The sequence below is a fragment of the Episyrphus balteatus genome, chromosome 1 (assembly GCF_945859705.1).
Source record: "Episyrphus balteatus chromosome 1, idEpiBalt1.1, whole genome shotgun sequence".
Taxonomy (NCBI): Eukaryota; Metazoa; Arthropoda; class Insecta; order Diptera; family Syrphidae; genus Episyrphus; species Episyrphus balteatus.
The window spans coordinates 114,125,324-114,147,743 of record NC_079134.1 but is presented as its reverse complement, the minus strand read 5'-3'; the positions used below and the strand labels follow the sequence as shown (position 1 = coordinate 114,147,743).

The 22,420-nt window shown below is 29.2% G+C and overlaps 1 protein-coding gene across 5 annotated transcripts; it reads left to right on the top strand.

Annotated features, from left to right (window-relative positions):
* Nucleotides 1-1,143: 1,143 nt before the first annotated feature.
* Nucleotides 1,144-21,560, top strand: LOC129921163 (proton-coupled amino acid transporter-like protein pathetic). Of its 5 annotated transcripts, none has more exons than XM_056002865.1 (7): nucleotides 1,144-1,234; nucleotides 12,743-12,813; nucleotides 12,897-13,119; nucleotides 19,383-19,504; nucleotides 19,952-20,491; nucleotides 20,559-20,803; nucleotides 20,859-21,556. In XM_056002865.1, exons 2-7 carry the CDS (start codon nucleotides 12,743-12,745, stop codon nucleotides 21,026-21,028), a joined length of 1,371 nt encoding a protein of 456 aa, XP_055858840.1. In that variant the 5' UTR covers nucleotides 1,144-1,234; the 3' UTR covers nucleotides 21,029-21,556. The 5 variants fall into 5 exon arrangements, with proteins under 5 accessions (XP_055858840.1, XP_055858842.1, XP_055858839.1 ...); XM_056002867.1 differs by lacking the exon at nucleotides 1,144-1,234 and adding an exon at nucleotides 1,485-1,509; XM_056002864.1 differs by lacking the exon at nucleotides 1,144-1,234 and adding an exon at nucleotides 8,999-9,059 and having other exon boundaries at nucleotides 20,859-21,554.
* The last annotated feature ends 860 nt before the right edge of the window (nucleotides 21,561-22,420 follow it).

The window sequence follows — 22,420 nt, the reverse complement described above, 5'->3', positions numbered from 1 at the left end:
TAAGGTTGTTTTGATTTAAAAAAATGCTTGAAAATCAAATTATCAACCTCCATAATTTTGATCCTTATAGTACCTACCTATAGCCTGTTTTCACTAGAGCCCAAATGTGGTAATTTGCCAAATTATCTCATTTCGAATGTCAAATCGCATAGGAAAAAAATTAAATTCGAACTGCCCTAATTTGATTATCTCATTTGGGGTCTAGTGAAAACAGGCTATTAAACATACATTCGGAATTTCGGAATTTGCTCTTAGACGACAAAACCGATTTAACATTAAACATTTTTCTTTAGATGGTATAAATACTCGTAGGTATGTTTATTTCAGTACATGTCAAAATGTATTTTTCATCAGATTATTCTTCTTTAAAAGTCTTAAATTAACGTCAAAATCAAAGAGAAATATCGAAACCGGATTTTTTTTATAAGAACCTTTCTATAATGTTTTTATTTAGAATCGACTTGTCATCAAATTCTAAGGAAAAAGTATTATTTTTGCATCCACTCCAGTCATAAAGTATCTATAATGTACCCACATAATACATACCCAACAAAATTAAGCTCAAAAACCTGATGTGAATGGCCTTACAAAAAGTGTTAACGGATTTTTTTTCTCAGAACTGAGATCATTCCGAATACACTGAGTAATGTGTATAGAAATTTTTTTTATAACCAATCTGATAGTTATACTATTGTTTACATTGTTTCAATTTATCAATTAAAATGTTGAAAAGTGCATGATATTTAATCGAACTTAAATGTATTGGTCCTTTTTGTTAGTTGTAAAAAATTCTCAATATCTACTAAAAAAAACTTGATCACGAGAGTCATAGTGTCATAAAAGCAATCTAGTCTAGTCTACTCAGGGTATAAATGATTCCACTCCCGATTCATTGACATCAATGAAATCGTTCGCCATTGTAGAGCTTGATGATTTTTTTTTTTATAAATTATCTCAAGTAAGCTTGATAATGGGGCCAACAAAACCAGCCAGGTGATGCAAGTACCTGTGTGCCTAACAGCATAAAACATTCTCAAAAAATCGCAACTATTCACAACTTTAACTTTAATACAATTAAAATAGTCGATTGTGCTGGGTTCAGGTTTTTAATTCATAACTTCAGGCAGTCATCAATCGACCGCCGCGAAAAGACGATCAAAGCTTCCACCACTGAAAATCGGACAATATAAAACAATTTTTGTTTTTTTTTTTTTTTGGTTAAATAAAAGAACAGGTCAGTGCACAAAAAATATAGATGGCTTAAAATTATTTTTATACAAAAAAAAAAAAAAAAAAATAATGATAATAACGACCAATTATTTCCTAAAAATATAAAAGATATTCATAATATAATTATGTATAATTTCATAAACAGCCTAACAATGCTAAAAGGTTTAAAAGAAGTGCTTACTGCTTAAAACTAACTGTTTTACAACAGAAAAGTTGTTTTTACTATATCTAACAAAATAAAATACATTTATAAAAAAAAATACAAAAAAATACATAAAAGTAAGTAAACGCAGTATTGATTGCTATTTCTAAAAAAAAACTTAGATTTGTTTAAGCTTAACGTCGCTTTCTGATTGAAAATATAATTGAAGTATTGAAAATGAGAAGGGGTTAGTTGACATTTTTTGAATTTTTTATATTTTTTTCCAGCGGATAAAGGTCATCTAGTTCTAGTGTGATTAGTTAAGACGTTAGTTTTAGACCTTTTTTCTAAATTTCTTTCTTTTTCATACAAAAAGACCAAAGTCGTTTTCGAGAGTAACGCGTTTTGAAATGGTGGACGCATCAAAGCACCAAATATGACCCAAACAAGGATTTATAACCAGAACAAGTCCATCTTTAGTACTGCATTCAAACTTTATACTGAACTTAACTTTCACAAAAGCTTTATTACTAAATTCAAGGAGTTGATGTGAGACTTTAAGGGCCAGTTCTACCTACTAAAATCTGATCCGTGGTTCAGCAATTTTTATCTTCTTAAATTGGTGGTAAATATGAGGTTTAGCACTGGTTCAAGGTCCACATACATCATCATTCTAATAAGGAAACCTCGTATTTGAATGCCATTTTTTAGAAAATTTGTCGGAGGAGCAACCCATAAAATTTTAAATTATTCCGGAAACTCTAAACTCTGTTGCGAAGCAAACCTCGTAACTTCAATAAAAATATCATTAAAAAAAACCTCATACAAATTATTATCCTATTTATGAAAACATCATAATTTAGTTGAGGGAACTATTAAAAGAACCTTAAAATTGTCCAGTCCATATGCAGATGCACATGCACATATAAGACTATGTGAAGTCGGCACCCCTAAATTCTAATTTTTTTTCCAAACCTGCCTGGTTCGATTGGTTAAAGTTAGCCCAAGATTTTTTTCGCTAGCCCACCCTTAGTTCTAAAATTATAAGGGAATATTTCTTTTTTTTACCTTAAAACATTTATTATTGCTATTCTACGCTTTTATAATATTATAGAAGCATTATTTTTTATTCACCACACGAAAAAAGTACGCATACACCACAGTGACCGTTTTAATTTATAATTTAGTAAAATTAGATCCACTGGTGTGAGCATTGCTCCTCAAATGTTATTTATTTGACTTAGAATTTTTACGTGATTGAATGAAGTCCATATAACAATCCTGTTAAGAAGCTTAAGTTTATTTGTTTCATTTCACCTCAAAAACTACAACATACAAATATTTTTTTAAGTGTAAAAGTCATTATTTTTTTGGTTTGCCATATAAGCGCCATGAAAAGCTACATGCTTAGTAAAATCTATCCAAACATTTTTCAAAAATAACAACAAATATAAAATGGTGTACGAATAGAACTTTTTAGACCTTTCTGAACTAACCTTGGTAATTCCAACAAATTACATAGGTAGGTATATCACTTTTTTTCGTTGGTCCACCCTTAGTTCAAAAATTATGACAAAAACTTTTTTTTTCAAATTACCAACCTCTTAAAATTCAAAATTTGTTTTTTTTTTCAATGTAAAAACTGTGCAATTGTCAATTAACCATGATTAATTGAGAAAAAGTGTAAAATTGACAATTTTTACACTGAAATAACCAAGATTAGTTCAGAAAGGTCTTAAAAGTTCTGTTCGTGTACTGAAAAAGAAATCACTTCACACCAATTTATATACGTTATACTTTTGAAAAAGGTTTGGATAGATTTAACTAAACATGTTTTACTATAAGCATGTATGCCTACACCAGTGGATTTAATTTTTCTAAATTATAAATTAAAAAGGTCACTGTGGTGTGGTGAATAAAAACTAATGCTTATACAATTTTTAAACTGAGCGTAAGGTAGCGAAAATTAAAGTTGGGCTATCCTGGGCTAACTCTGGGCAAACGAACCACAGACAGTGCAAAACCAACAATTTTTACACTGATAAAAAATACCTAAAATATTTTTTGTGATTTTTGAAGTGAAAAAAAATAATAATTCCGGTATAATTTTAGAACTAAGGGTGAGCTAACGAAAAAAATCTTGGGCTATCCTGGGCTAACTTTGGGCAATCGAACAAGGCAGGTTTGAAAAAAATTAGCATTTGGGGGTGCCAACTTCACATAGCCCACCTACAAGGGATAAGGGGAGGATGTCGGCATGAGAGGATGCAACTACTTTCAATTTTTTATTATGCTCATATAATATCTTTTTATTAGATACTGAGTACACAGACTTTTCTAAAGCATTTAGTCAACTATGTCATTAATTTATCATTTTCAAACTTAAATTTTTTTGTTTTCCGCCATTGTTCATAGCCTGGGTTAAATCATACCTTTATTATATATCCTTATCGTATCAGGTAAAATTAAGAAACTTTCTTTCAGACTCATTCATCGTCGTTCCTCAGGGAATCCGTTTAAGTCCTTTTCACTTTGTTCTAGCTTTAAGTGATGTAACATCATGCATACGTAACGTTTGAGTGGAGTAAAATAACAATATCTTACCATGATCACATTCCTTTAGAGGATGACATTAATAGTTTTATATTTTGGTGAAAAAAACGGTCTTTTTCTGCGGTAGGTACTTTTTTTTTACAAAACCATCTTTATAACCTGCCGCCATATGAACAAAGGAGCCAACTTCTTCAGATCCAAACTTTATATCAAAGTCGTGTAAATAATGATCTCATATCCCTTCATTAACTCCTTAAGGGCATATTGATGCTTCAATCTTTTTAGTCTCTGCCCGAAAAAAAAAACTGCTGACGTCTATGCCTTTAGTAAAGAAGCATTTTAGTTAATATAAACTTTTTTGTTTGCAAACTTGTTTTCAAGAAAACAAAAAAATAAAAAAATAACCGATAGAACCGGTGTTTCACCCGTCACACCGAAATTTAAATTGATAAACAAAGAATCCAAAATTTGGATAAATGATATGCATATCAACGCAAAACAAAACTTAACCGGTCGATATGAACTTTATGAGTTATAAAAAACCATAAACTAATGAATTAATTAGTATTTCATAAATGGGAGTTTAAAAAAAAAAAATAAGAGCATGTAATAAGAAGATATAGAATGTAATAAAGATAAAATTATTTAGAAACGTAATTTTCTTGTGATATTTTTTAGTAAGAAATTCTACCTACTAAAAGTCTTGACAAAGTATAATAATATTATTAATATTAATAAACATCATAACTCCGTTCAAAAAATTTTAACCAATATTTTCAAATATGTTAAACCATGGCTACTGTTAAACCATGACTACTGTTTTACAAAATTTTACAGCATTAAATGAAAAATACTTATTTCAGCAGTTATCGCATATATTTAGTTGTAAATTTACATAATGTAGGTACATCTACATAAAATGCCAATAATAAAAGAAATTCTGATCTTCCGCTCTCGATTATATGATTCACACAATAAAATCGGTGACGAAGAATAAAGCACATCGTACAGATCCGGAAAGAGCAGAAACTCAATATCTCACTCTATGATTTGATTACTCCAAAGTCGGAAATAAATATATCTATATAAAGGCTTTGTTAATTAATTGCACTTATCATTAAACATTTCGTAATCACTTACTGAGCCATTGATCCCACAACCTCACCTTGCAACCATTTATAAAACAAATAAGAGACGCATTGAATGCAAATGATAAATGTTTACATACAAAACGTGGCAAGAACATTGGTTTAACCGGTTAATCGATCGTAGCTTTATTTTTAAGAGAAAAAAGCTAAATCCGGAAGAAAATGAGAAGGTTTCGTTTATACGAATATGAAAACGACACACCATACTTTTTTTTTATTCAATTCACGAATAGGACACGAATATATATTCCTTATTCATATTCAGAAGCTCTTTAGGTTGAATAAAATAATTAAATCAAATTCATATTCGTTAGTTAGGTAGATAGGTATAAGTTTTAACATTACCTGTGAAAAAAACTTGTTTTGTTTTCATGGTTGCGAATTTTTATTTAATGTTATGGGTTAGGCAGTTGTGAATCATTCACAAGATGACGTTTAGTTTGTTTTTTCTTTTTTTTAAGAAACTTTATGCGATTAAACAAGGCCCGTAGTCAGTAGGGTAAGATATTTTTTCCATTTTCTTTAGTTGAAAAAAAAAACCGTTTCGGGTGCTACATGAAACTGAATGTTCTCAGACGGAAAAAAATTTGTTTAGGAATCACAATATTTGATATCAACTACAGTATAAAACATTCCAACACTTGCTTAGGTGTCATCTTCGATCTCTTTTGTACACACAAGAGAATACTACAAGGCATTTAAGTGCATTTAACTTTAAAAATTCCAGGCAAACAATACTTTCAACATAGTCTACATGTTACAAATGAAAATCTCATTGGTTAAAATACTAAGAGCAGTAAGAATGATTATGATTGGAAGAAGTTTTAATAAAGGGTTGTATACTAAGTCTTTTTCTAGTTTAAATTTCAAGGTTTTTTGTTGAATTTGCATGAACAAAATACGAAAAATAAAAGTCAATGCGGTTTTCATGACATAAATAACTCAAAACCGTACTAACTTGACTTAGTATATTCTTACAATAACTGCAGTCAATTCTTAATTCCGCTGTCACGAAACGAAAAACTTGCCAATGTCCTTTTAAAGCATTTTTAAGGAGAGCAATTCGTGGTTAAAATTTTAAAATAGCTCTGCTTCCCGTAAACGAGTTTAAAAATGTACCGAATATAAAAACAAAAGTTACACAGTGGTGAAAAATCCCTTACCAAACGTTGTAATGGACCAAAAACTTTTTTTCTTCCTTATAAAAACTTCATCGACAGCTTCTTTAACAATACAAAATTGGTAGAGACTCTAAGGGAGATTTTAGATAGGTAATCAAATCACTAAAATATATAAACAAACCATTTAGTGCTGCACATATTAGACTTGTACTTCTTTATAATATGTCTTTTGATTTTCAAAAAAAAAATTTCGGGGGGGAGGGGTTTAACCCCGTCAATGCTTAATTTAAATTGCATCCATATGAAGGGTTTTAAAAGTCAAAAATAAAGTAGGTACAGAAAAAAAAAAAAAAAACCATGAAAAAGTGAAATTTTTGTTTAAAAAAATGCTTCGTAAGCATTCTAATCATAATAATATAGGTCTAAATATGCATGCTAGAAACAACTAAATTATACAAAATTATCAGTATTTTGATAGCCCCTATCCAAGATTTTATTTTCGAAATATTTCGAAAACCTGACCTAAGTTTTAAAAATGGTTGGCACCACTAAATTAAGAACACCCGAATTTACCAGGTAGTCATATATTATTCTTTAAATTTAACTGATAGGTTCCAAAAATAAAATATATGTTTTATAATCGCCAATAAATAGTTTTAGGTACCTCATTTTAATGTGTGTTTTATTTATTTATTTCATGAAATGATATCACGAACTTAGAGATGCTTCTTATTTTCGTGATTGACTTAACAACTCTCGACAAAAAGTACCGACAAAATAGTTAAAAATCTTCATTTAATTTTTAATTTTCTCCATGTTCTTTTTCTCCCATCTTATTTTATTTCCTTCCGAAATGTGGCTAAATATTCTGTCGTATTCACAAGGGTTTTTCTATTTATTCAATTTTCTCAAAAACTAGAATACAAAACTTAGAATAATCAATTCAGGGAAATAAATTTAGCAGTCACGAAAAAAATTGTACTCCAGGTGTCCCAAATTTGGACTTTAAAAACAATTATTTCAAAAATAATTGCAATAACTTCATTTAATACCTAATGAAATTTTGGCTCTTTTAAAAACGTGTAATTCACATTTTGTTTTTTAGTAATAATCTTTTATTTAAAGTCATTATTTAGAAATTTGTCTTCCCGCCTAAATGGAGGGAGAAAAACTCCCTGTCTCATGATATAAAATTATTGTTTTAAATTCCTCTACAAAAAAAATCGTTTTCATTTCTTGGTCAAGGAAAAGTATTTTACACGAAAAGTGTAAGTATTGCAACAAATTACAAACTGTCCTCTATCAAATCAATCACGTTGCCCCACTCCACGTTCGCTGGGAAACACAAATCTTGAGTCTTAAATGATAGATTTGTTTATACAGGGTGTCCCAAAAGTTAACGTCGAAACGAAAACGGTAGATAGGGTAGGTGGTGACAGTTATCAGAAAAATAATAAAAAAAATCGCAGCCATATATTTTGGGAGTTATGGGCATTTGAAAAAAATTCGAAAATATGGTCACCCTGTGACGGTTTTTCATGTGCCGTGACTACAAATCTTAATTTTTCTCATTTTTTTTCTTTTGTTACGGAACCTTGAATAACCCTGCTATCAAATGCAGAGATAAATTTTTTTTCTTAAGAAACCCGACTTTTTTATGAGGTAATTTTTCCATATTATTCAAGTTTTGTACCCTTTCAGAACCTTTCAGAATACAAAAACTTAAATAATATGGAAAAATTACCTAAAAAAAAGTCGGATTTCTTATGAAAAAAAAATTTTATCTCGGTTATTTATGAAATATTCCCAACAATGTTGTACCATTTTGAAAAGAGAATTGAACACACCAACTTTTAAGGCAACTTGCCGAAATATCGTAGTGCATTTTTTTTTTACACTACGGCTCATTGAATTAGAGTCATGTAAATTTTTTTAGTACTAATTTGGGTAAAAAAGTCATATTTTCTTTAAAACTGATGCAGCTGAGTTAAAATTTTTGAATGCATTTGATAGCAGGGTTATTCAAGGTTCCGTAACAAAAGAAAAAAATGAGAAAAATTAAGATTTGTAGTCACGGCATATGAAAAACCGTCACAGGGTGACCATTTTTTCGAATTTTTTTCAAATGCCCATAACTCCCAAAATATATGGCTGCGATTTTTTTTATTATTTTTCTGATAACTGTAACCACCTACCCTATCTACCGTTTTTGTTTCGACGTTAACTTTTGGGACACCCTGTATATTCGAAAAGAGGTATTAGAAAATCTCAAGCTTAAGTTTTCGGGACACTACCATTAACCTTTTTAAAATCCATCATTCCGGAAAAAACAAATAAATTTATAAATATTATTGTCATGAAAATGGGGACTAAAGTAGTTCTTTTATCAATCAGCCGGAAATCTGAATTCGATTCTGAAGTGTTACTTAGCGATCGTGATTACTAAAAATTTCCCAAAAATCAACTAGTCGGTCTACACCGGACGAGCATAATATATATTAATAGATATTAACTAAAGATTCAGAATTCTCAATGAACAGATTTAAAAATAAAAAATTTCAAATATTTGTAAGTAGTTGTGCAATAACTTATTCTAATCTTAATCGAATTATCAAAATTACTTAGCTTTTACAAGTCTTTTAACGAAGGAAAGAATTATATACTAATATTAAACAGTTATCGGTAGATATGAAAGATTTATTACTAACATAATCAGAGCTCGTATTATTTGTCACAATGGTTAAAATACTTTTTTTTTGTTTTATTTTATAAATATGGATTATATTGTTAAAAATACAATTCAGTCTTCTGTCGTCGGTTATTTGGTTCGGAACTACTTCTCTTGGTTTAGGAATTTACACAAAGGTATATTTTAAGAGGTTGAGATTATATCTAATCTATAGTTAGTAGTAATTTTCCTTTTTTGCTATCTTTTGTCTTTTTTTTTTTGTTTGTTAATGTTTTGCACTTTATTGTGTATGTTGATTATTGTTAACGAGGTATTAAAACAAAAAACATGGCGAAGTAAAACTGGTTAAATATTTAACGCGTAAATGTTAAGCCAAATAAAATAATCGAAATCTCCGTTTCAAATTTTAATTTAGTCAAATATTTATATTAATATGCAAAAATATAAAATCCGCCGTGTTTGTTCCACTGATCTTCAATTCGTATGATTTTATTACTAACCTACAACAATATAATTTGAAGAAAATTTAATGATTATTATGATGATGAATTTAATATTTTATTCAATTTTAAATTTAATTTAAGATTTGTGTGCTTATACCTACTCAGTTATTATTAAATGTTGATGAAATTTTTTTCAAGTAATTAAGTAATTTTGAAAAGTTAAAGCTAACTGTACGTGACGAGCTCTGAGAAAATTATAACTGGTTATTATTTCCGGTTAATTTTTATCAATTTATTTTTCCCAAAATACTAAGTACTCTATTGCTTTCAATAAAAAAGAAAATAAGTCTAATCGCACAATGACAATAGTATTATTGGATATTCCTTAAAAGCATGACTTCGTAATTTCCCATATTGCCTATACAAAAAACTTATTAGACAAACTATTTTTTCATTAATAAAAATGTGGATTTTTATAACTTAATTCTGACCTGTTGGATAAGATTAAGGAGTTAGATTTAAATCATTATATTAGTCATTGTTTTAATCATTAACTTAATTGAAAATTGCAAAATAGTTTGTAACTGTTTTTTTTTTTTTTAATATTAACATTAGTTTCTATAATGAGTTCCGAATTCTGAATTCGAATGTATTCTGCGGATTTTCTGAAAAATGAACGCATTTACAGTCCACCAAATTTTGTCCGTGTTTAATTCGGGTAGCACTTTGCTACCGGAAAACAATTTTGCTTAAACAAAAATGGGAGTAATTTAATTATTTATTAGTTATTTATTAAAAATATATTAATCTGTTGAAATCAAAGAGGAAAGCATATCTACATCAACAGAAACAATTTCGCATTGTTACCTTATTAACTTCAGGAAAAAACTTTCAACCAAATTATGGATGAATTCTACCAACAGGTTGGATAACATGTGCCTCAAAATTTTTGTTTAAATAAATATCTTCGTGAAGCAGGGAAATTCCTTGGTTTTCTCGAGTATGTTGAACTAAACATATTAAATACTTATTTTTACCGACTTCCAAAAAGGAGGAGGTATTCGTGTGAATATATAACTTTGGACTGAGTGAAGCAATTTTGATAATTCTTTTTGTATTGGAAAGCTGGTGGCTGCAATGTGGTCCCATTTCAATTTCGTGCAGTTCTCGCCATAGGAACTATTAGAAAAATCATAAAACCCAGTTTTATCCATGGAAGACGGTTTTGTTTTTTTGATAAAAATGATTATTATATTCTAAAAAGCGAACCAAGAAACGACTGGCGCGGCGGGGTACGCGGAAACAAGTACATCTACAAGTACAATTATAAAATAGCAAAGAACTCTGTTCCTTATTTAATATACCGTTTAACATTATTTAACATATTAAATTTAATTTTAAAAAAGAATTAATATTATATGCGCTCATAAAATACACGAGGTTTAAGTTTTGATATAACTTTCACAGATGCATCGTTGATTTCGAAATTGTTTTGCTGTTCTCAAGTTGCTAGAAATTTAATCCCAACGGAAGTCAGAACAGCCGTTTTCAATCTGACGGATTCAATTTTCGTTTCCGTTTTCAGATTCGACCGGATATCAGAACAGCCGTGTATGTCGATTGTTTGTTTTTCTTATTGATATATACATAATGTATCCAATTAAAATTGAAAGGAAAAGAAATTTAAATGAAACAATGACGGTTTTAGATATAAAAATTGAATATATTTATTTTGGAGATACATTCGTGTCATTTTATAGGAAAAAGAGGTAGAGATTGATTCTGGAAATGCTGCAACCGAATTATTACCTTGAACTCGTGCAAAATGCATGACATTTTAGCGTAGACTGAGGACTTAAAGTAGGCTAAAAGAAAATAAAAAAGTCGCTTCAAATCGCATAATCGCCGCCACGAGGACGAATTGATGAAAGCTCGTTTGGCCTAGATGGCAATACGAGTAAAACGATGTTGTCGAGCTCTGGCCACAAAGTATCAAACAAAAAAAAAAACAGCACAATACATTTTTATCGATACATTGGTGCGTCACCCTCAGCAGAATCCTAAACGCATGTGAGTCAAGATCATGTTTTTTATGGTGATCCATTCTTTCATAATGGCCGCTACGACACACCGAGAGCCAGAAGAAAACTCCATCTAGGAGAATTCTTCAATGAAGACACAAGTGATCTATCCCAAATAATTAGAAGCTCCGAGTGGTTCGACTAGTGAGTTCCTAACTTGCTAGTCCTTTGTGTTATCACAATGGACCCATAAGAGTCTAAGTGTTTCGGGTCTTTGCCCGACAGCCACTTTAACCTAGACTAACCTAACCATGCTTAAACTTTTCAATTCCAATTGGTTACAACTGGAAAAACTATCATTTCTATTTGGTTACTATGTATATTACATATAAGTAAACAAATTAAAATAAAAGTGTTATTCTGAGTATTCAACTCCAGAAATGAGCAACTTGAGTATTCAGTAGTCGTACTCAGCTTTGATAGACATTTTAATTATTTTTTTTCCTTTATCATACAATTAAACTTAAATTGAACATAGAACTAAAGTACCATTCACATATAAAAGCGACATAATACATTAATAAAACTATTTTTACGGGAAAGTAGACAAAATGGTAAAAATTTATTCAGGTTGGTGTTAAGATATCAACAGTGAAATCTGGTTCCGACCAAGTTTTTTCCTAAGATTTTTTACTATTACTAAAAAATATATGAAATCTCATTTCTAAGTTTGTTCGCTCATTCTTCGATCGCTTTCATGTGAATGATACTTTAGTCCTACATATGTTTAATTTAGTTCCATTTTTTGATAAAGGAAAAAAAATAATTAAAAATTCTATCAATAACATGTGTTAAAGATAAATAGGTACCTATCCATTTTAAAGTAAACAATCAAAAGCAATATAAAGAACGTAAATACCTGGTATTTGAACAATAGTTTAATGGTAAACAAAAACTTATACAAATTTTTTTTCTGAGAATACGAACAATTATACTTTAATAAGTTAACAATTTTGATGGGAAACCAAGTTCGGGAATTGACCATTGATTACTCTTTAGCTTTTTAAATAAGTTACTAAACTTTTGGACTCACTGTAGTTAAGTCATATTTCGTTTACCATTTTTAATGAAGACTTATTAAATTATTAACTTACTAAAATATTATTGAGTCTTTGTACACAAATTACGCGCAATTTTGATTCAGTTCAAGAACTTATATGGGAGGGTTTTCAAATTAAATCGTATTTTATTCATTATTATTATCTCCTTGAACGCTTAAAAAGAGATACCACAAATTCAGTTATCAATAAGATCAAACACTCTTAAAAAGCCAATAATAATTTATTTGAGTTGAGGATGTTTATCAATTAATAAGCGGTTTTGGACTACTTTCAGATGGCAGAGATTAACTCAACATCAAAGGAAAAGTCGAAATCAGTGTTTACACTTACTGATTTCAGCTCAAAGTAAGTATAATAATATCATTAAATAGCAATTAAAATAATAACTTTAAGATCAATGTTAACCTTATTCTTTGTTGAAATTTTAGAACTGTCCTGACCGAAAAGGCACAACTTGATTATGACCCATTTGAACATCGAGATCAAATAAATGGTGCATCAACGGGTGGATCTTTGGCTCATTTGCTTAAAAGTTCCCTAGGCTCTGGAATTTTAGCAATGCCTATGGCTTTCAAAAATGCTGGTTTGTTATTTGGATTAATCGGAACTTTGGTTGTTGGATTCTTGTGCACGCATTGCGTTCACATATTGGTAAGTGATTTTCTTTTTAATTAATTCAAGTATTTTCTTTTATTCTATTCAAAGACTTGGTTCAAATTTGGTACAGATGATTTTTTTTTTATAGTTTCTGATTCGATTCGTATTCAGACATTCAAATCTTATATCATTTTTAAAATTTTAAAATTAAAAAAAAAAAAAAAGTTTTTGAAAAAATTCAAAAAAAAAGTTTTTTTTTATCGATTTTTCTTCTTATAATTTAACCAAAACCTAAAATTTGTAAAAATTAGCCAATTAATAAGAACTTTGAACTCCAAGTGCAAGTACGTGCAACCCAGTCGTATATTTTATTTTTCATAGGTAGTAAGCAAATCAACAGAAATTCATTAAAAAGCACCAATGTGCAGAACGACACAAGACGTTCGTGTGTCGATATAACAAAATTCGCGACATTATTGTACTTCATCAAAGTATTGTCTATTCAGATTTGATTAAAACCACGATTTCTTCCACACGAAACCAATAGTTACCCTATGGAGCAAGTACAAATACCAAATGTCACTTAGGCCGCTGTCAAATCCAAAAATTCGCGATACCCACCACCAGGTGATTTTCATATCAATCAAAAAAAAAATTTGAAAGAAACAATATTAAGCCGACAGGATTAGTGACATATTATAAGAATGTTTGATTTATGTACATTAAAGATTATAATATTAGATAAATATTGTTATACCTAAAATCCATTTGAAAACAAGAGTTTTGTTCATTTTTAATGGCTCCAGATGTACTTAACTGATTTATGCGTAATTTTTTGTGCTATCATTGTATCCGGTAACATAGCATTTACCTGTAGAAACATAGAGTTGCGGTTGGCATATTTGATTTTCCGGAATTTGCTGATATTTATCAACACGTTTAAAGGCAATAAAATTCAAACAAATAGATTATATTAATCTCGATTTAATGAAAAGAGTTTTATAATTTTAAGATAAAACCAATTCTGTCACTAAAATTGTTCAATTTTCACATTAAAGTCTGGACGCATGTGACTTAGATTATATAGCATTTTTTTTTTTTATAGATATCAAATCATTCACACCAAATCAATCAAAATAATATCGAAGGCCGTTATCACAAAATTATTTATTGTAGTAGATAAATACGAGTAGATTACAAATTCCGAGTAAAAATATCAATGTACGTATTTGGATCTCAATAAACCGAATGTGGTTTTAATCAGTTAGCGATTTGCTGCCAACTTTTGTAATAAATAAAAGGATTTGTGTATTACTCTTGTTAGGGAAATTAACAATTCAATTTTAACAATTTTAATGACGCAAAGCTTGATACGAAGTTCAAACGATTTCAAGAGCACCGTATGACCAAACAAATGATTAATAAATAAATGTTTCGAGTTTGTTTACGGAATTTATGAGTTTTTTTTTATATAGTTATTATCTCTTGGCGTCATTTTTGGTAAGAGTTCTGGAGATATCTACTTACTAGAAGCATTCGCGAATTATTATTATCTTTAGTCAAACACTTAAAGAATTCCTTGAATTTGTTTGAAAGATAGGTACTAGAATCTCAGAGACCTATTAACAAAAAAAAAAATGTTCATAATTAAATGTTTTTGTGTTTAAATGTAGTCTGATTTTATTGCAGTTTATTCTAACGCAAAGTTATTTATTGAAAAATAAAAGGAATTATTACTTTCAGAAAACTTCTGCAAGTAAAATTTAGATTTTTTTTCTATTTAAATACTTCGGTCTCTTATAAAAATGATTTAACTTACTTACCAAAAACAAATAAAATATAAATGATTGCCTACCGTCAACCGTTTGAAAACTTAAGACTTCTTTTTTGAATTAGCTCGATATCACAAATCTAAAACTTAAGTGTAGGTTTAAATGATAATATCCTATTTCTTTATTATCAGTACTAACTTATCATAATTATATTAATTCTAATTTCCAACCTCAGTTTAAAAGTGTAAAAGTTGAACTTAGAACGAAAAATATATTAGAAGATTTTATGCTTAATGAGTTTTTTTTTGTTTTTGCTCTGATAAACCCTCTGTTTTTTAATTCAAATTGCAATATCTTTCGTTCTACAAAAAAATGTATACTTTTTTGAAAACTATAACAACAGGGCAATTTTTTAAAACAATAAAATAAGTGTATATCTACTGTACACGCAGCCATACGAATTTTTTCAGGGTGCTATTCTTAAATAAGAGTTTAAAATTGAGTTTTATTAGAACTTCGAACAGTTGTAGCAGAATGACGTACGAGATAAAAAATGTGTTCAACTATAACCAGTATTAAAATTAAATAATTTAAAAAAACAAAAATTAATTTAGGACTGCTGAAGCTAAATACAAGTTCAGAGTAAAAGGGGGTTGTCAATAATCAAATTTTAAGCTCCTTTAAATATTTAACTACATACTTCACCATACCAAAAGGCTGACGGTCGTTTAAATTTAATAGTTGGGAAACTCAACTATAAAATTTACCTAACCGAGCGACTATTGAATGGGTTTTTGGTTGGTGAAATATGTAGGATTCAGTTAAATATTTAAGTGAGCTTTATTTGATTATTAATTTGATTATTGGTTACTCCCAATGTTTTTAAATATTTTACAAAAAAATAGCAAGTTACCAAATTCTGACAGCCCTTAAGTTGGTCTTTTCGTCTCTATTTCGTTAAAACCATTAGCGCAAAATATTAAACGATTTAATAAATTGCTAAAGCCATTTAGTAAGTTACTAAGTTAAAAATCCGTATGCTTTTTAGCTTAGTAACTTACTAAAACTACTTAAGCAATTTACTTAGAGCCATTTTCTTCACTACAAGTTGAACTCAACTTGAGGATTTTTATTCTCAACTTGTGATTTTGTTTTTCTTCACTAAAAGTTGACAGTTTCAACTTTCGTTTCTCAACTCTCGAGTTGATCAACTTCTGGTTTTCTCAACTTCCGAAATTAGTAGAAGTTGAGAGAGCAAACTTGAGATTTTTTATGAAATGTCATGTTTTTTCTTTCAATTTTTTGTTTCAAACGTTTTTTTATGCTGAATATCGCGATAAAAACAAAAAAAAAATATTTTGTATGCCTGAAAAATAATACATGAAATGGCTCTTAGGAATTTTTTTTAAAGAAAAATTTACACATTACGTACATTATGCAATGCACGTATCAAAGGGTTTACTTCCACGTTCATTTAAATCGCTCATTGATGCACTTTAAATCAAATTTATGAAAACATATTTTTCTAAGGCAAACAGTTATGATAAGATAAAAAACTATGACACACCTTTTCCACCGATTTCCTTTAACATTATTTCAAAATTATTGAGAGGCACACACACAAAGCACAAACTTACACAAAAAGAGAGATATGTTTAAAATTAATTTATAGCAAAAAAAAACAAAGAAAAATGCATTCTAAACAACGATATAATTTTATTTCTAATTTAAAAACGAATTTTACTTTTTGAACTAACAAAAAATGCACAACTTCGTTTTAAATGACATACACGATTGCTTTTCATATTTAAAACTGACAGATTTCTATTAACTGTCACAAATATCCCAGGGATATTTTTCAAACTTGATGTTGGCCAACTTCTGTTTTTAAAACTCGAGAGTTGAGAAAAAAATAGTGAAGAAAACAAATTCTCAACTTGTGTCTCAACTTTCGAGTTGATGTCAACTCTCAAGTTCGCCAACTCTCGAGTTTGCTTCAAGTTGAGTAATAGTGAAGAAAATCGGCCTTAATCTTTTAAAATTTTGCGCAATTACTTTTAGGACATCCTGTATATTTATCAAAGCAGATTCTTGGGTTTTCACTAAACTAGTGAAAAATTTGATAAAGGGGGCTAGGTACCTATAACAACAACAAATGACACAGTAGTTGTTTTATCGTTATCGCCATTAATACATTAGCGATAGTGAACGGATAGTCTGATTATTTTTATTGAAGTTTAAGCTTATTTTCTTGTGGATATTCCGGATTCTTAATTTAACTTCGCAAAATTAAAAGCAGGTTTCCACGTCTCTTATAAGATTACATGGCGTTTAAAAAGTTATTTTTAAGTAGGTACTTAGTTCCCACAGTTCTCTTATAAATACAAAATTAATTCCCGTTTTTCGATTGTATTCTTTGCACTTAATTTATCACTTTATCAACAAAAAATCCCAAGTTAATTTATTATGGATCAACTTTGTTAGAGCTTCTAATTTAATGTCTAAATTTTAATGTAAGCCAAAAACTATGTTCCCATAACAGGTTGGTGCAAATAAAAAGAGAAAATAAAATGAGTTGTATTGTGGAAGTTATGACAAATTTTTCCCTTACTCATATACATAATGTATATACAAACAATGTTTAATAAATTAATGCTAATTGAAAAACTTTGTTTTATACATAACACTTGATTGTTGAGATTTAAATCAGTGCAAATTGTTTCAGATGAGACAAATAGCGTGGCTTCCAAATTTATTTTATAAATAACGTTGCAACAATTAGAAGGCACTTAAATTGTGCAAATATTGATGATCAATTAAAATACATATTATTTTTTTATAAACAACATACTATTATCCTATTTTCGATCATTATATTCCACGTTTGCTATGTAACACTATCTTTAGTTCAATTAAATGGTGGGAAATTTAAACAACAACATTTTATCACTTATCTTGCAGCTTTAGTAAGATTTTTATTCATTTAATCTTTTTTTTTAATTATTTTTCCTCTTGATTTCAGAATAAAGTGAATAAAATTGTTCTACTGCAAGGTTTAGTAGTTTTTGTTGTTCTATTATTGGGAGTTGATAAATAAAAGATTTTAATTTGCATTGTTGATAAATAAAAGATTTTAATTTGCATTGTTCAGAAGAATTGCTAATCGAAAAAAAAACCTCAAGCACATATACATTATATGGTGCTGGTGCAGTATCTACTTGCGATTGGCGATCTAGGATTTAATTTTGTTGAGAATTTTATTAGAATCTTTGAAAATTTTGAGTTCTTAGTTTTTGGCAAACAAGTGATTTTTGAAACAATGTATTTAGTTAACATCAACATTTATATCGTTCCTATCTGCCATATATACTGTTAATAAATGGAATAAACAATCCATTGTGGATTTGAGCATCAACCAACAAGCATCTCCATCTCCAGACAGATATATCCTTAACCAGCTACTTTCAGATACACGCCAAGTTGTAATGGCTGTTCTAAAAAACAAAAGAAACAAGTTTTATCGCAGCCAGTTCATAAAATATCACCTTTTTTCGTTCAGTGTATACTTTTTTTCATCATCTTACGTTTTCGTGCACCGAATGAACAGTTCGTGCAACAGTTATGAAAACAAAGACATTTATAAAATGTATTCATTCGTGGTTCCGGTGCACGATGATGAAATTAAGAATACACTGAACGAAAAAAAGGTAAGGTTCTATGAACCGGTTGCGAAAAAAGATTTTAAAACCAACGTGGAAACAACATTGGCCCTTAGTAATAGACCTGAATTTAGCAAAAGCTCGATTTAAACACAAAATAAAACATACATCTCACTTCTAGGTAAACCAATTCTAAGCATAGAAGTTAGATGTGTGTTTTATTAACATTATTATTTTTTTATTTTTTTTGTTAAAATTTAGTTTTGATAAATTCGGGTCCATTAATAGCCATTGAATTTTAGTGGGTTCCTTCTTTAAAGAATGAACCTTAGTTTAGAAGAAGACTGTGTGTCATATCTCTGATATATAGCACAATCATTTATAACAATTGCCTAATGATTGTTTTAAGTTTAAATACCCGAATTTTTCTGTCTCTGTTGATTTAGGATCCTTAGGATTTATTTAAGGAAAAATTGTTTACCAAGCTCATAGAATTTCCAATTCTGGTAAATAATCGGTGTGAGACAAATGGTTTCCTAGATAATGCTTTTCAAAATTTGTCAGCTTCGTCGAAATCAATAAATGTTTTCAATACTGTTCTTATTAGTACCTGTGATTTCGTTCCAATTTTTGTACCTACATGCTGTTTTTATATTGATTCTAATGATGTCTGCATTTTTCGAACATCGAGAGATAACAAGCTATCTCTCGATGTTTGACTATTTTACGAAAAAAAAAAAATGTTTCGAAAGCCCGATAGAGCGTAAAATAAATTTTTCGAGATCTGTCTCAAGTTCGAATTTATTTTATAAAATACTAAGAGTTAATGTTAAATTTATTTTAATCAGTTAATTAATTTTATTTTAATCAATTTTAATTTTTACAGGTAAAAACTTCGCATGATATATGCCAAAAGGCCAAAGTACCATATTTAGGTTTTGCTGAAACTGCGGAAAAGGTGTTTGAAAATGGACCTAAGAAGTTACGACCTTGGGCGAACTTTGCAAAGTAAGTTTTATTAAAAATTCAAATGTTAACATTTAAAATTTGTATGAATGGTTTTTTTGGCCCCTATAGCTTTGGGTTCTTTTCTTTTAATTAAAAAAAATACCTCGATTTAACCTATGAGAACGTGAAATTTGTCTAGAAAATAAAAAATAAGTTAGTTAAAATAGAATTGAACAGAGCCCCGAGTAAATGACCTCCGATCAATAGGTTGCGAGATATTTACGATTTTTGTTACCTTTTGACCCTTATTACTTTTTAAGCCGCCGCGATATACCGATAAAACCTAAAATTACTGGACTACAAGGTATCTAACTTTAAAAAAAGACAGTACATTGATATATTGGGAACTCTTTTTTCTTTCCTTAACTATAGGGGCTTTTTGAAATAAGAACAATAAATCTTTATTTTTAATTAGTTGATTGACCGAATGTTTTTTTTTTTTTCTAGGCAATTTGTCGATGGGGCTCTTATGGCAACATACTATGCAGCTGCATGTGTTTATATTGTATTTATTGCAACATCATTCCAAAACGTAATCAACTACGAATGTAATGTTAAAATAAACATACGCGTTTACATTGCATTAACCATAATACCATGTCTTCTAATCGGACAAATTAGAAATCTCAAATATTTGGTACCATTCTCCGCAATGGCAAACATTTTCATTGTAATTGTATTTGGTATAACCTTGTATTATATGTTCCGTGAACCGTTAAAGTTCGCGGACAAACCACTCTTCTCAAGCTGGGGTCAACTGCCCTTGTTCTTTGCAACTGTGATTTTTGCAATGGAAGGAATTGGTGTAGTAATGCCAGTTGAAAACTCAATGAAGAGCCCTCAACACTTTCTGGGATGTCCTGGTGTACTGAATACAGCCATGACCACTGTTGTATCACTTTATGCTGTTATTGGATTTTTTGGTTATGTTAAATACGGTGATGCTATTTTGGGCAGTATTACACTGAACCTTCAGGAAGGAGCATGGTATGTTAAAAAGATATTTGTTGAACTAAATTTTGTTTCTTATCTGATGTATATTTTCTGTTAAAAGGCTTGCGGATACTGCTAAAATTTTAATGGCTATTTCTATCCTTTTTACATTTGGTTTGCAATTTTATGTTCCAAATGAAATTTTGTGGAGAAAAATCAGTCACAAATTCCCAGAAGACAAGCATAATATGGCACAGATCTTGCTAAGGACTGGAATTATATTAATAAGCGGGGGTGTATCGGCTGCAATACCAGACCTGGAGCCATTTATCAGCCTTGTTGGTGCAGTTTTCTTCTCGTTGCTGGGTAAGAGCTTTTAGAAGAAGATGTATAAGGCTTTATTCACATTTCTATTTTTTAGGAATAATGGTTCCAAGTGTGGTGCAAACAGTCTTTCTGTATCCCGATAACCTTGGTAAATGGAATTGGATTTACGTAAAAAATATAATTCTTTCGATTCTTGCCTTGTGTGCGTTAATTGCTGGTTCATTTGTTAGTGTTAAAGATATTATTAAAATGTATAGTAAATAAGTAGGTAATATTTTTATTATAAGATTTATACTGTCTACTTTGGTTATCCTTATTTTATGTTTTTTTTTTATTGAACGATGAATTTATAATTTTTAAGCTTTAAGTTAATCTTTACATTTTAAAAATGTTACCTATTCTGTAATTTGTTATACGGATGAAAGCAATACGGTTGTGCCCAGTTAATAACGGTTGTGTCATTTAAGTTTAAGACGTAACACATTTTGCAGGAATTATAATGGTGTGATATAAATATTTTTGGTCCAATTAAGAAAAATGTGCAACAAAAACTATTGCCGTACATGTTAATTAAATAATGTTTATATTACTTGTTATAAGATATTGAGAATAAATATGGAAATATGTAAACTAATTATGTATGACAATGATTTAAGTTCTTTAACTATAATCTTACCATCCTACCTTTAAGTTAGCTTTAATTTAAATTGTATTTAACAAGTCTTATTTAAAAAAAAATTCTAAAACAAAAATATTTTTGTAAAGATTGATGTTGTTCAAAGTAATAAAAGACTAAAACATAATTATATACTTATTTTAAAATTTTATCTTTTTATCAAAATTAGTTAAAATTTAAAATAGGTATATCATGTTTATTACCTATAGACTTAGTTCTTTTATTTTAATAAAACTTAACCCAAGATCACAAATTTCTAAATAAATAATGTCAATCGACATCATCACGTACTTTTTAAATTACTTTAAATCGAAATTTACGAGGCAAAACAATAAGTTTAAATAATTTATTTTTGTATATATGTAAATGCAAAAATTCAAACAAAAAACAATCTAATATTTATTTTTAGACACTTTCCTAAAATCCAAAAAATAAAGCCCCGTTTGTTTATGCGAGAAAATTATTTTTGCTGAATTTCGTAGTTTTAACACAAATTTTCTTATTTTCAAAAAAAGCCGAACTTTCAACATTAACTTCAAATTAAAAACTATTGGTATTATTTATTAGAAATATGGTGTAGGGACTATTTCGATTAAGCAATATTTAAAAATTATGTTATAAGCTTGAAAAGAAGAAAAATATAGTTTGTACCTACAGCTTTTGTGGGATTTTTGTTGGTTTGTAACAGATAATGTCATATTGGGCTACAAGCGGTTAAGCCATAACTAAATTGGCCACTTTTTTCCAAAGTACATTAGTTAATATATTTATCACTAGCGCAATTTTCGAGAAAAAAATAGTAGGTACACAAATTGTTTTTTAACCCAAATCTAAGCTTTCTGCATAATTTTTGAAATCATTAGGTAGGTACTTCTTTTCCGGCGCACAGTGGTTCCCTTCTTTGGAGGAAGTGGAAAAAACCTATAAAAACTGAACGGGTGGACCGATTTGATTGAAATTTGGTATATAAATTAAATAAA